The 16,106-nt window shown below is 43.4% G+C and overlaps 1 protein-coding gene across 1 annotated transcript in view; it reads right to left on the minus strand.

Moving 5' to 3' along the window:
- Positions 1 to 8,419: 8,419 nt before the first annotated feature.
- Positions 8,420 to 16,106, minus strand: part of LOC116039357 (adhesion G protein-coupled receptor A3) — a 204,280-nt gene continuing 196,593 nt past the window's right edge. Inside the window, exons 18-19 of the mRNA XM_031284117.2 lie at positions 10,598 to 10,693; positions 8,420 to 10,184 (exon numbers count right to left, since the gene is read on the minus strand). Of these exons, the coding sequence (XP_031139977.1) occupies positions 8,756 to 10,184; positions 10,598 to 10,693 (1,525 nt within the window). The 3' untranslated portion in view covers positions 8,420 to 8,755. The remainder of the gene's footprint in view (positions 10,185 to 10,597; positions 10,694 to 16,106) is intronic.

The following is a 16,106-nucleotide window of genomic DNA, read 5'->3' on the forward strand; positions in this document are numbered from 1 at the left end:
ACTATCAATCACTGCGTCACTCAGTGTTGTAGTCGAGTCATCAACTGTCGAGTCTGAGTCACCAAAGAAGAGTCTGAGTCGAGTCCAAATCGAGTCACCATTACCTGAGTTTGAGTCAGAGTTCAGTCACGAGTCCAGACAATAGCAACTTGAATCGGACTTGAGTCAGAGTCCAGGAATCAAGTCTGAATCCTGGACTTAAAGTTGGATGAGATTTCGGACTACTATGTATATATATGTGTAATAGGCAGTGATGGCCATCAATGCCTATTACACAGAAACTTGATCCAACTTCCGAATCATATTTCATGGATGCTCTAGTACGATTTCATAAATCCTTGAGTCCAAGTCATTAGTGAGCGAGTCCAAGTCGAGTCACAAGTCCAGAGAATAGTGACTCGAGTCTAAGTCTAGGACTCGAGTACTCCATCTCTGATTCACTATGACTGCATCATCACTAATGCGAGTGGTGGAAGTGTTCAGATCTTTTAAGTAAAGCTGCACTGATCAATAGTTCTTATATCAGCAATGGGTAATGTTGAAAGAGGCAATCTCATTGTTTCTCCCCACAGCAGGCACATTTTCAGTAAGTGAAAGATTGTGGAGTATTTAGCAAGTTAAACAACCCAATATGTTTTCCAAGAGTTGGTGGAGACTAAAACAGAGAGAGTGAATACTGGAATTACATTCATCAGGTGGCCAGAAACATGACTCCAAATGAGTGCTAATGTTGCTACATGTTAGCTGGATGTGCAAATGGACAATTGTTGGCAAACACGTACGCCACAACTGGTGTTAATAATAACATTAGGTCCCATTGTATGCTCATTTTTCGGTTCATACTTGTATTTTGGGTTTCTACTAGACCATGTTTGCACGCTTTAATGTTCAAAAAACACATTATTTTTTTTCTCATTCCGTCTGTCTGAATATACCTATATTCACCCTATGTCTGAAACGCTCTGTTTTAGCGCCTGTCTCTTTAAGCCCCCCTCCTGAAAAAGCCCAGTCTGCTCTGATTGGTCAGCGTTTCAGGGTCTTCCGCATCTGCACCCTCAGTCTCTGCACTGTCATTGCAGTTGGGGGACAACTGTAACGGCACTGTAGCGGCACATATAGTATAGTTATGACATTACAAATGCGTGTTGAATATGGCCTGTGTGCATTTTTTGTGGATTGACCGTTTTGATACTTTCACAGTATTTACATAGCACCTCAACCTGCTTTGTAATCAAAAAAGATATAACAATCTCACTTTTTACAATATTTAATGGTGGCTCTTTCAAGTGTCCGAGTAAGACATGACAGTGAGTCAGCAAGCACAATGCCAGTACCGTGAAACTGAAACAGCTAAATGGAATTTAGCCATAGTAACTGGATTGTTTACACCTCTGTTTTTCCTGTGAAAAGTCAAAATGTCTGCGGTGAAAAAGGCCTGTGTAAAAATTCTTTATTACAGATGAAAGTGTATTCAAAAGTATAGTAAAATAGAATTAAGTGTCAAAGTAGTATATGTACAAAGTCAGATATCATTATTATATCAACTATATTATTGGGTTATTATAATTGATGATTAATTAACTTATGCATTAAAGTATAAACAGCATTTTAATGGAGTTAAACTTTTTTTATTTTATACCTGCATTGTTTGGTAGTTCATACTATAATGATTCATAACGTCTGTTAGACACAGATTTAGCATGTACAATAATAATTTGCAAAAAAGTGCAGTATTACCGCTAACATGTAGTGAGTTGGAAGTATAACGTAGCAAAGGGGTATCTGAAAATTGTCCAGGGAGTTACTATTGTAACTTTGCAAAGTTTAAAGACTCCCTGTCGTGTAAATGTCCATATTTTTTACTCCATGCCCCAAGTTTGTAGAACAGCTTTACATAAAAAAAATGTAAGCGTCCAAGTTCAAGCCGAGATAACCCCGATAACATTATGACATCATTAGGGTCATTTTCTCAGACTTGTCTTCCAGAGCCACAGAAGACATAACAGGCAAAGTAATACTCCTAAAGATGAGTAAATTAATATTCATTAATTTAATCTGTTTCTTCTGTACAGCACGTGAGTATGTACTAAGTTACTTTCCACCCCTGCAGTAGCCTTAAGCCCGAGACACACCAAGCCGATAATCGGCCGTTGGACAGTCTGGCGAGGTCAGTGACTCGAGTCTGTTCGGTGTGTTCCGTGCCGTCTTCTGTCCGAGGGGCCGTCGTCCTTCATTTTGGCTGATTTGACATGTATAATCGGCGGAGCGGGCACTGCTGGCAGTCGGAATCAAATGACCCATCTGATTGGTAGAGTGTTAACCCGGAAACGGGGAGCGGAATGAGAGTGACTAGAGTCTCTCAAAATCTGACGAAAATCTTTTAAACTGACTTTTGTCGATCTGAAATGAAGACAGACTCAGTAACTGCATGGCCTATTTCTCGCTTAAAATATTTTCAGAAACACGTTTCGGTGAACTATTTTAGTACAATGTGAGATCGTATTCTGAACAAGCCGCCATGACAGTCTGTCTTTGAATTTCCGGAGAAACCAGACCCACGTGAAGCGTTCGTCCAATCAGCTGCCAGTCTTCATTTTTGGGCAACAATACAGATTAGCGCCGCTTGCTGTTATGGAGACGTATTATGTCTCGTCGCTTTGGTGTGTTCCGAGGCACTTTTTTGACCAACTCGGGGAGACTGATCAGTCCAACTGCATTTTCTGCCGAGGGTCGGCCGTCTGGTCAGTGTGTCTGCAGCTTAAGACACACATTCAGTCATACACACACATCCCAACACACACGGAGAGATTTCATTGACACACACACCCCCCATTAAAAATGTAGCTTCCAAGAACCAGAGTGATGATATCTAATAAGAAGTTTTGCCCACCTCTTTCTGTCTTCTCTTCCTCTTTGATCTCTCCACCTCACCCTTTCTGTTTCTTTCTTCCCGTAAGCCTCAAACTATCCATCCAAATCCCCCCTCTCTGTCTCTCTCTCCATTCACTCTGCAGCTCTGCCTCGCTCTCGCGCCCCTGTCAGTCTCCGGCATGTTATTTAAGTCAAGGACGGCATTAGCATGTCGATCACCAGACTTCTATCACATGTCTTGTCTTGCCAAGGCTGGCGTTGTTATTAGGGTGGAGAGAGAATGGCTAAACATGTAAGATGTTAAAAGAGAGTGAGAGAGGAAGCTGAAGGCATGTAGAGACAGGATAACATGGCCTATAAGAAATTAAAGCCGATATGTGATTACGTAAGACAAAGCATACATGTACCTACTTGTGTCAAAAAAATAAACCGTCTGCGTGCCACATGTTGTCAGGTTGATCTACAAACTTAAAGAAACCCCTCTCATCTCCTTCAATGAAAGACAAAAGCAAGTGTCAAGAGATGGGCCTACAAAGAGACTCGAAAATTATGCCCCCGATCATATGTGCAGCTCCTACATCATTATATGAAACCCTCATTGAAATCAGATCAGAGTGTAGGTTGTTATTCCACATCTGATTACTCATGCATGCCCACAAGAAAAAATATATTCAACTTATGTATTTTTCAACGCAAAACCACTAGTTAAGATTAGAAAAAAAAGATTGTGGTTTGGTAAAACATCGGTCCCGACAAAGTAGTACTCATATCATATATCCCTAATCACAGGTCGATTTATAACAAATAGTGGCAATACTAGTCTTTCCTAACCACGGACTGTTATTGTTGACAGCTAAATTTAGCTAAATTAGCTTAGTCATAAGTACGTACGTTACCCAATAAATCCAGTCTTGGGCCGATGCTCTGACAAGCAAAAGCCCCACTATCTACTGTATGTCCTGATAACTGTTTAGAAAACAGTTTTATATTTTAGAGAACTCACTAACAGCAAGAATCAGTCTCTTGTTCATTGATTTGCACTGCGCGTCGCTCGCGCAGTTCACAGCATTTCAATTCCTGCAGCGTGTGCGTGTGACGAGCACGAACGCGACAGTTTCACGGGATTGCGCCCGCTTGTTGCGTTGCCTGTCAGATTGCCCGCGCACCCCTACCTGCCCGCTCGCCTCTAATTGAAAATGAATTACGAGGCGCGACAATTGTCGAGAAAAGTAAAAAAGGCAGTTACTGTGGTGCATAAAGCAATAAATACGTGGAATACATGCGGTGCACAGTGCACAATGTTTTGTAGGTATAGGCCTATGTACAAACAGCTCATGAGAACAGCCTGGTATTTTTTCAGGCCCACTGTCACTTTGCTTCACTTCCCCCCAGCCACCCCCAACTCTCTCTCTCCCTGCTCATACTCTTTATTTACAAACCTATTCATTACTACAGGAAATTAAAACACAGTTAATTGTATCATAAACACACATCTGTGCTACTAAAGCCAGATTAATTTTTAATGAAACAGATGCCGTCCTGGGCCAATTTCTCCCATCACCAACCACCGCGGTCCAACCTACCGCAAGTGGCCTGCAGTCTTTCAACCACATGGTGAAGCATCCTTTTGCTTTACTGACTCTCTGCGGAAAGGATGAAAGCGGAAAAACGAAAACACACTCATTTGTGTAAAGACACATCTCTGTAACTAAAGCCATCAAAGCCTCATACTCATTATCTATATAATCGCCACTGCAGCTCTTTCGGCACTGCAGCACGCAAAATAAAAAATAAGATACTGTCTTCAGACATCCATGACTCACCTTTAATGGACAGCCTGCAATACTCATGTTCAGTCAGGGTCTTCATAGTAGACAGAGGAGAGATGGGGTCTGACATTTCACATGGCTTTCAGTCAGACAAGTAATCTGATTGGAGGAAAGGGAGGGGGAGGGGGGAAGAGAGCCTTGTGGCCTTGGTAAAGAAAAAAAAAAAGAATCCAGCTGCATATTAAATGTACTCAGGCGTTTCATGGCCTGTCAAACCTGGATGTGATTTGTGATGCGCGGAAGACACACTGTCTCATTTCCTGGGTGATGTGTGCACATGTATGTGTACAAGGTCTGGGCATGCTCAACACACACACACACACACACACACACACACACACACACACACACACACACACACACACACACAGCGGCAGTCAAGCCTGCTATCATTTGAATGCCTCCCCTGTGGTGGCTCCTTAAGGCATCTCAATCGCCATCACGCTGTCAGAAGAAATAAACACATTACGGTGAGAATTGAGACAAAAAAAGAAACTGGCTTTTTCTTTCACTCACATTCATCGTCATACAAGTTAAATGCACTCTCTGCTCACACGCACACACACACGCACGCACACACGCACGCACACACACACACACACACACACACACACACACACACACACACACACACACACACACACACACACACACACACACACACACACACACACACACACACACGCCAAAGATGCTCTCATCCGTTGCATGGTGAAAAAATACATTTATTGGAATCTGTGTCAATGTAGAAAAAAGTGAAAACTGGCTTTAGGTTTTGTCACAGTACCACAGGTGAATAGATTCCAGCAGCCGTCTGGTGAGCCGAAAACAAAGTTAGCAAGCTCGTTTAGGGCAGTACATCTGCTACTGATGACAACAGAGGAGTTGGCCTACGGTGGCCCATGATACCAAAAACACATCGTCTCACAGACACTGAGAAGCTCGGGCTGCTCCTAAGACACACCACCAGCAAATAGACATGTTGTACAGCAATTAACCTAGCCCAATGTTGTCTCGGTTTAATGTGGCTTCAGAGGGAGAGGCTGATTTCAAATGTTTTGTTGTGATACTGTTACAAATCCCTTTCCAATAACTGTAAAGCCAGGGCCACTGACTGCCAGCATCTAAGGTGGCTCAAAGGAGCCTGTATTGTATGATCAATTGTGGGCCACTGTTTTATAACTCATATGATTGACCCATAATATACCATTTTGTCCAGACCCTGGAAATAACTGTGCAAAGTTATGAGGTTCATGCATCATCTTTGATGTCTACTAGGGCCTCCTTTCACTATTTAAAGCCTGCCATCTAAATAAAGGGAGTATCATATTAATATTTCTCTTGTCACTTGTCTGAACAAACATTTCTATAATAAACATACTGTAAGTGACCAATTCTATTCCGGCAGGCCAAACGATATTAATGAGTAGTGCATTTTCTATTTCTGATATGACAGGATAAACTCACAACACATGGCGAGTCTGCATACTTTATGAAGACAACTAAAGTTGCAACAGAAAAAAAGGACATTTCTAAACTCAGATACTGAGTATTAACATTGAGATGTCAGGTTTTTTTTTTTCCCCATACAACTTTCTTTACATATAGACTTATTTTATTCTTAAATAGCTTAAATCTCATATAAAATAATTTGCAGAAACTGATTCTATATACACAGACAAGAGTGCACAAGATGGATAAAGAGATGGTGTGCATGCCGAGGAGCTTTTGCGAGAGCAGGGTTTGCTGGGAGATTATATGCGCTGCTTGGGTGTACCTTTTCTTTTTAAAGTTTGGCTTTTCTGACGAAATGTATGAGTGTTTTTTGTCTGGAGCATCATACTCAATATCATCATTCATAAAACAACAAACAAGTGCTTCTAAATCAATACAGAGTCTCTTTTGCCTTCTCTTTTGAGTGGCAATTGTTCAAAGAGAAGAAATGTGACCTTCATGGTAACAAAAAAATAAAAATAAAAATCCATACTTCAATCTTGGCCTCTCCTGACACAAGTTATCTACCAAAGCAGAACCATGAGCTTTGTGATTTTCTGGACTGGATTCTAGAATAAATCTAAAGATCACCAGTGGGAAATAAAACCGTATTTGTTGGGAAATAGGCTTAATCCTTAAAGAGTGTGACAAAAAAATGAAAAAATAAAATGGCAAGCTGCAGCAGTCGAGGCAAATAATACGTCCATGGATGGGCATTCATTGACACTGTTAAAATATATCACATCGCTACATACAACAAGGCATGCATGCTTTGGGGCTTTTATGAGACAAATGAAAAATAGATTAAATATAAAGGACTGCATTTGCAGTTATTTTTGCTATGTGTCATCTTGTGGCTTTAGCTAAAAGTGGGTGAGGTTGACGCAAAATGTTTTATTAGGTTCTGTTAAAATCAGGGTTGGTAACATTTACCAATTTACACTTTTTTATATATATATTTGTTTGAAATGGTCTTTACACGCCGACAGCAATAAATAACTCATGGGCTCTGAAAAAAGGAGCGAATAAGATCAGCGTCATCTGTAGCTGCTGTAACGCCCACCAATCGCTGCCTCGCGGTCTGCTTGGAAAGAACCAATGAAATACCTCCTTGCCCCGCAGCGCGTACTCTACCCCTCCCGTGTACAAGCCTAAGCTGAGTGTACGTCGTCGCCGCCGGCGTTACCACAACTGCAAGTCTACCGGAGAAGGGAGGAGAAAACTCAGCAAACGTAACTTGGTAGTTTTGATGAGTGAAACTGCGGTCTTTTCTCCACTCTGCTCCGATACAGCGACGCAGCGGTGCTCGTGCACGTCTGTGTGTGTGTGTGTTGGAGTCCCAAGAGCAGGGGGGGGAGGGGGGTTAGACGGACCCCCGAGGAAAAGCTACTTTCGAATCTTGCAAGCTTTTCAACATTACCAACCCTGCCTTTAAGAGTAAAAAATAAGAGGACATCGGTCACAGGCAGGATTCCCAAAGCAGCTTGTTGTTTCTTCCATAATCATATTCACTCTCTTTTTTTTCCTAAAACGTTTGATTTGACATAGAATCATATGCTGATTTTATAATGTCTGATTGCAGAATAAAAAATAAAAAAAAAACCTGCACACTGGTTTGGCAATGAACTCGCTGTGAGAGACCTGTCTCTATGTGGCGTTAATAAAAGAAATCGGACTGGATCCAATGACTCAATGACACCAACTCTCTATTCACAATGGCCAACGCTGTTGCTGTTGATGTTGCCACTATTTACTTCTGTCCAGAAAAAAAGAAACACAACAGTGAAGACGTCATACAGACAGCACGGTCAATACCAACCTGGAAGAGGATGCTTACATTTTAATGTCACTTCTCTTTTTCTGTTGCTTTGAATTTTTCCACAACTCAACTGGCATCCATCACATCTCTGGCAAGCGAAAGGATCTTTGTATATTATTTAGAAAATCTGGAGTAGATGTTCACAGTAGCCTGACTGAATGGCGAAAATACCCATGATGTCTAAAATTGCTGGTTTAGTCGTCTAAAACATGGATGCCAAGAGTTCTTTAAAGTACTGGAGGTTCACTGTCGATTCAGATTCTGAGTGTAAAAAAAATCTTGCAGCGTGTTTGAGCACTAACACACATATTCATACATACAACCATTCATTTTCTTGTTTATATATATATATAAATATATATATAGAGAGAGATAGAGAGAGAGAGAGAGAGAGAGAGAGAGAGAGAGAGAGAAAGAGAGAGAGAGAGAGAGAGAGAGAGAGAGGGATGTAGTAATATGGAACAGTGGAAATACCTTCAATTACATCTGATGGTATGATGTGACACACGTTTCATAAATTCTTCTTGATGGAGGAGATTCTGTTCTGTGTATGGACGCTCATCAGGGAGCATTTTGATTTCTGTACAGTAAAACAGCACACATAAAAACATGAGGACATTGAAATAAAAATATCCCACGCTGATTGTGATGCTCAAAATGTTGTTCAATTCATTTTGTTTTTTATTCTAGAAAGGGAGGCGAGGGTTTATTTTTGGTGGGACGAGACAGGGGTGCCCCCACACTACACAGTAGTTTCATTCTTCCAGGGTCCAGTGCGTATATTCCCTGTGCTGTCTGAGGTGTATAGGAGTCCTTCGTGCAGCCCCCCCTTTAGAATCCCATTCTGATTGGGCGGGTTCTGAGGGTAGGATTGTCTGCGCGGGGCGTGCATCTCCAGATGGTGATGTGTTGCCATCGGGTCCTGCTCGGCAACTTTGCCGCAGCCGCACAGGAAAACGCCTGTGTCGCCTGCCTCTGCCGGGCACAGAGAAGGGAAAAGGTCTGCCTTGGCACAGCAGATATGCCTGTGGCAGGGATTGTGGCACGCCAGGGCCGCGTGCGCCGTAGCTGCCGCGGCATGGCATGTGTGATGCCCATCCTGGTGGCCTTCGTGGGCCAGATGTGGACAGACGTGGGCGTGACGCTCGTGTGTGCTGTGGGGGCTGTCAGTGTGTGAGCTGTGCACGCTGCCTCCGTCCACGCTGGAGGGGATGTGATAGGCGTACTCCCTCTCACTCCCCGCTCCGCAAGCAGCGGCGCCGGCCCGGCGGCTGAAGTGACGGCCTTTAGTCCTGGTGCTGCTCTTTAGGCAGGGGTGCAACTGGATCCCCGGCCGGTAACCCTCCGGGTCGGCGTGTAGCAGCACGTGTGTAGCCGCGGGCTCCTCTTCCATCAGCTGCTGGCTATGTAGCGCGGCGCAGCACGGCATCACCGGCGCCAGACATGTCACGTGATTATGCGAGGACGGGAGGGCGGCGTGTTTACAGCGACCTAAACTGCCGTGGCCGCAGCTCGTCAGTGCTTTACCCTGACATGGCGAGTCATGGTGGCACTGGCCGTGACTGTGGCCATGCCCGGGGGTGTCTCCATTCACGTTGACTTTGGGCCGCGCCTGAGCAGGCACGTGGGCGCCAGAACAGGCGTTGGCCTGTCGTCCGGGACAACAGGAACACCAGCAATGCCAGACGTCATCGCGCTTGGCACAGTGATGGATGAGGATGAAGAGGCCGAGGGTGACTGAGAAGGCACCGTACAGGCAGCTGAAGATCATGTCCAGGAAGTGGCCCTGCGACACGGCCAGCGCCCCGAAGGTCCAGGTGGCCAGGAACAGGAAAAGGGTGAAGGCCGCCGTTCGTAACTGAGCCTTGAAGGAGTGCTCGTTGGCCAGCAGCGCGGGGTTGATGGGAACCCCTGGGCAGCCAGCGGGGCAGTGGCCCCCACCGGGCGGGGCAGCCAGGGCTCCGGGCTCGGCTCCCTGGTGGCAGTGGGTCGGCGCGTCGACGGCAGCCAGCCTCTGCTGCTCCTCCGTCAGCTGCTTGAGCTCGTACTTCTTATCGGGGCGTCGCCGCAGCTGGATGAAGGTGCAGAGGAAGTAGATGCACGTCACCAGGACGATGAGGGCCACGGGGCCAAAGAAGGCTCCCAGGCTGGGCTCCCACGCCATCCAGCAGCTGCAACACACATTAACACCGGTGCATTTTAATACTTTGATTTACAAAACATTTCTATCTCTGTATGGATCCTTTCCATAATTTGTTGTAAAACACTTAGAATAACAATATGAGCCTGTCAGTTGCAAAAACAGCAAAATTGACAATGCACATTTGCACTATAGGATTACATTGCAGCTCACTTCGTGGCTGCCGGTTACAGTGTTCTCACTCACTAATGCATTGGAAAATAGGGTCCAGGTTGAGACAAAAAAAGTAAATTACCCTTGAACATGTGCACCTGCATATGCTGTACACAGCACAAACAGCGCTTATTTTTAACCACATTTTCTGTATACACACATGCAACCTTTGAAAAGCACCAACACAGTGTGTAATTCAACATTGAGAGCAGAAGCAATTCTAGGACTTACTACGGCGCTTGCTCCCCGCTGCCATAGTTGTCTATATTGACGGCTGCTGTGACCCCACAGATGATGAGGGGCACTCCACCGCTGACTAAATAAAATCTGTGAGGTGATAGAGGGACAAACAGAGGCAGAGAGAGAATAATAAACGATGAGAATGTTTGGCGTGAAAAGGCGTTTACAAATCCCCTATCGCACATCTGGATTACAACAGCAAACTGTCAAAATATGACTGAGAAATAGTTTTAGACACACAAGACCAAGATGATCCAAACAGACAGATCAGATTATAGACTTGTGCAGTGAGTAAAGCGCACAACGGACAATGGAACGGGCACGAGAACATATTGTGAGCTATCCTTTCCCCCAACCCCTCAAATATGAAGTTAGAGCTTGTTAACGTGTTTGTGATCACACTCTACTGGTGTGATCACACCCACTGTTTGTTTTTCTTTGCTACCAACCCAAGTGTGAATTTTACTCTGAAAACAAATCTGTTTCCTGTCGGTGTAAGCGGGATTGACTCGTCAGCACTCCTTGCTGCAAATTACGGCATCTGCTGTTCGTAACAGCTCAGGAGACGTGAAGAGAAACCTGGATTTCGAGCAGAAGGAGACGCAGAATTTAAATTCAGTTTGGCTCGCAAAGCATCACAGGTGTCTCACAGTCAGATGTCAACATGAATCAATTTATGCTGCTTAGAAACTTTCATTTTGAGTTTAGTTTGGAATATTGTGCAGCAATCTTGAATGACAAACACACAAACATTTTTAAGTAAGTAGTTGTGGTTTGTGATAGAAAGTTATGCTCTGGGGCGACCTGTAGCTCACCCAGTAGAGTGTACGCCCCATGTAGGCTGAGTCCTTGGCAGCGGTCCGGGTTTAAACCCGACCCGCAGCCCTTTTTATTGCATGTCGTCCGCGCTCTCTCTCCCCTTTCCTGTCCTCAAGCTATCCTGTCAATTAAAGGCCATAAAAAGCCCACAAAATAATCTAAGAAAGAAAGTTATGCCCTTATTGCACAGTGTGTTCCTTTGTTTTTTCTGCTTCTCGTGTGAAAAAGTTCAACTGCCGATTCCCAAAGAGGTGAAATGTTGCTCTTAAATGTTACGGAAAGCGAAGGTGTGGCCTTCGACTTTTAATTCTTGGCAGATAGTGGCCTAGGGAAGAAAGGAACATTTATGAATGAACATAAGTAATTCTGTTCAGCAATTGAAAGACTGCTAGACGGTTGTGACGCACGCGGCCGGCTGTATGAACAAAAACGATGGAAGCTCATACAGTATCTCTCGGCTCTACAAGCTCAGAGAGTCCATTTGCAAACGATTGACTGAATGTTTCAATAAACTCTTGGAAGACAATTCTCTCATTGGGAAATCCATCTCTATTATGGGCGAATTTCCGAGACAGGCTTCAATAGCAATGCTCTCCTCTTCCCATATTAAAGACCTTTATAAACTGTTGCAATCATGCTTGGTGTGAACACACTCTTACTGGTAATTCCCATCAGACGCAGACAAAGGAGTCAGTGGAGCATAAGCACTACCATCCTCAGTCCAAAACTGACTCCGGCCTGGATTATGAGTAAGGCGTTTGTTAAACCGTCATCTAATACCTAACTGATAACAAGACGAGATGTGTGAGGATATGTCTGATCAAGATCAGCAGGTGAGCGATTGGCCGATTACTGTGTAGCGTTTGCTGTGTAGTAATACATCAAAAGGCTTTTATTGGTTAATGTTGGGAAAAAAGAAAACCTGAGTTTACTCACCGCTGCGCTGACCGTCAGGCACTGTAGTCAGTTTGATAATCAGTTACCACATCTCTCAGATTCAGTGTGGATTGTTGCATTTGATACATTGGAAGCTTATCTGTTCTGTGCAGTGTACCAACTGCTTTAAAAAACGCAAACGCAATGAATTGCCCTTACACTTGCTTTTCCTACACATTTGGATGAATGCTGCTTGGTCTATTATACGTTCCTACAGCAGCAGACTGAACTAATGACAATAACAATGGCAGAGAGTTTTGAAGAGTAACAAATATCAAAGATTCTCTATAACTAAAGATTACATGCTGCGCCAATGGTATGAAACGGTACACACTTCCTGTCTCCTAAACGGGCATGACGTATGTATTTAACATCACGAAAATTAGTTTTGTTTGGGCGAACATTAGATGACGTTAGCTTACACAGTACCAGTCAAAAGTTTGTACACGCTTTCCCATTCAAGTTAATGAGAAAGTGTGTCCAAACGTTTGACTGGTACTGTATGTGTTGCCAGATCTCGCGAGAGTTTGTTCCTGAGACGGAAACATGTCTCAACCAAAGTTAATTTTCTTCTGATATGTCCGTCTGAAAAATGCCATTTTAGTGTCAGAATGTTCTGGAAATATGTGGCTTGTGAAAAAAAATCGGTAAAATAAATAAAATATTTACTATGGTGACTATGGGGCGAAAGAAGCGTCATAATCTGTGTTCACGTTCACTTCTTCCATTGGAATCAATGGCGAAACCCACGTGACACAGATACAGGAAAATACTCTGAGCTGGGGCATCTCGGTTCTAAACCGCCTCTGCAAATATGTTGCTGTTGCCGCTTTCTCATTGTAACCCCCTCGGGTATCGCCATGAGTTGTCATTCTTACGTACTGTAGCGCAAACTTGGATGTCAGCTTGGAATGAATCATCCCTCATCTGCTGCCTAGTGAATGTACGTTTTAATTCTCCAGGTAGACAGGCAAGTATCTGAACAATGCACTTGCGTCACAGAATACATATCATGAGCTTTAAGAATTCAGCACAGGAACAAAGTTAATCCCGAGCAGCTGTCCTTGTCCCCTCTCTCTGTACTGTCATCCACTTTCCTATATAACACTTTGCTATTTCCTCTTTCTTCCAATTCAATTTCAACCTCTGTCACTGCTCTAACCTTTGCACCACTCCATCTTCCACCATCTTCATCCTCAGTTTCCTCCCGTCTCTCTCTCTCTCTCTCTCTCTCTCTCTCTCTCTCTCTCTCTCTCTCTCTCTCTCCCAATCTGTCCTCTGTCACAAAGCACCCTGGCCCAAAAATTCAATTACAATCAAGATGTTTGTCTGGGCTGGTTTGGCGAGGACTGGTTAAGTGGATGGAGGGGTGGGGGCATTACCGGCCTGTCACTGTCTGTGAGTGGAACGGTTCCCCCGGGGGGACTCTCCTCCAACAGAAAGCCATTTACACAGCCTTCAGCCAGATAAGCATACATGAGAAGAAGTAGTGGATGTTAAAGCACCCTGTGCTTTAGAAGCCTCATGGCCCTTTATCCCCTGCTCATGTTTCCCGCAGGCCTGTGCCCAACAAAACACATGTAGAGTGCGTGCAAAAAATGTATAGCATGTTTGATCAAATGACTGTCTACATGCTGCTCTGCTTTTATGCAAAAAAGGTGCTCCTTCACATTCAAATTCTTTCCAATGCACTCACTCTTGTGTGAACACACATACACAAAGTCTTGCACACTTTGACTATTTTGTTGGCCATTCTATTGGAAAAAAGGCTTCAAATAAAATGGCTGTGTATGCAGAGTTGTGCTTTGGAGTGAGTTTAGGAACAGCAATCATCTGATATAAATAGACCCTGAAGTGCCTTTTAGCCAGCAGCTACAGTGACTCCCTCCCATCCGTGTTCCTCTGCATATGCACTGTCCTCTGTTTTGGGACTATGAGCTGTCCTTTCTATGGACCCAGTCCAGGATATACATAGCACAGCTGGGGACAAGGATGGTCATATAGTTCCAGCACAGGGCAAAGGCTTATGGGTATGCAACAGTAATGTATGTAGGCTAGGGATGTTAATATTGACTGATAAATCAGTTAAAATAATATAAAAAAAATATATTAAAAAGTAATTAAAAGAAGTTTGTTGCATGGTAAAATAAAACTAGTCCGTACAATCTATTTCTTAACTGCAGTTGCTGCCTACAGGACGGTGAACTGGGACTCTTTGGGAATCTTTTATGTAGGCCTACTCACCGGAAAATAAAAGTGCTGCATGTCTGAAATGAGCTTATTCTAAAGCAATAGTTCAACATTTTAGGAAATGGAGATTTATTGCAGGGAATTTCGCTTACTTGCCGAGAGTCAATCTCGGAACCCAACAATTTAGCTTCTGGGGGCTCCGGACAATATTTTGGGATTTTCGGTGTAGCCAGTGGTAATCTGGGGGCAAAACTTCCTCTTCTGTGTGCCGGGTCCGATTAGCAACTTGAGATGCGAGAACAGAGTTGAAGTTAAGAGACTACAAACAGATACCAGCAGATATCTACAAACAGATATCTACATATGAATGCACATAAGGAGCTAATACAAAGCTAAATCATTGCTAGACGATAGCCGATGGGTTCTGAGATTGCATTTTGGCCAATGCGTTACGCCTCTTTTGCTCTCCAAACGGAGTGATCACCTGCATGTAACCAAATCTCACTCAAATGTGATTGGTCACTAATCGGACTACACACCAGAACGCTTTCAAAATCTCAAGAGTTAAATAGGAATATTGATACCACTGCTTTACATAAGAAGCTACCACTAGCAGATGTTAGCTAATCTTAGCATAAACATTGGAAGCAGGGGCTAGCAAAAGGTCCAAAGGTATCAACTCTTCTAAAGATCACTAACACATTATATTGCATTTGATCCATAACAATACATTTCAGTTTGTGGTTTAATTAGGGGCAATGTCCCACACTAGTTCTTGGCCAGGCAGATACTGTATTGTTAACCTTGTGCATAGAGCCAAGCTAGATGGTTCCCCCCCATTTCCAGCTAAGCTAACCAACTACTAGCTGTAGCCTTATAAATTTAACGGTTCGATATAAAGGAGGTGTCTTCTCATCTGACTCGCGCAAAAGAGCAAATAAGCATATTTCCGAAAGTGTCTGCTATTGCTATAAAACTGCAACGTGTAACAGTCTAGTATATAAATTTCATGTTCTTCTTTCCAGTGGTGTTGGGTCATTTTGTGATTTCAGAGAGATATTCTACCTCAGTGGACCATTTCATTTTTTTAATACACATATCTCATAGTTCATGCATCACCAGTCACTCATACTAGCCATTTCCCTTTATGACAGCTAAGAATAGCTTTTCTAAAACATCCCAAACAGAGAAAAGCATATCTATGTGACGTGACTTTATTCTGTGTCTCAGACTGTGCTTTTTAAGAAGTGAATTCGCCTGTTTGGATTCTTAATATTGGCAGCTGGGGAGAAATGCTGATGGTGACATTCAACAGAGGTTGGAGATAAATGTTCTTTTAAAGTGAAGTGTTGCTTTAGAGGAATGATCTGCACCCATCACGGCAGATGACTGTCGGTTACAGTTTTTGCCGATTGGTTACACAAATGGTATTTTTGCAACAAAATGATACACACATGCACCACTGCAACAAATTACTCTTTCAAAGCAGCAACAACACACTGATGTACTTTATACACAACACTGCTCTCTTTAGTACTTTGTATACCTATTTTCT

This window comes from Sander lucioperca, chromosome 15 (genome assembly GCF_008315115.2).
Source record: "Sander lucioperca isolate FBNREF2018 chromosome 15, SLUC_FBN_1.2, whole genome shotgun sequence".
Lineage (NCBI taxonomy): Eukaryota > Metazoa > Chordata > Actinopteri > Perciformes > Percidae > Sander > Sander lucioperca.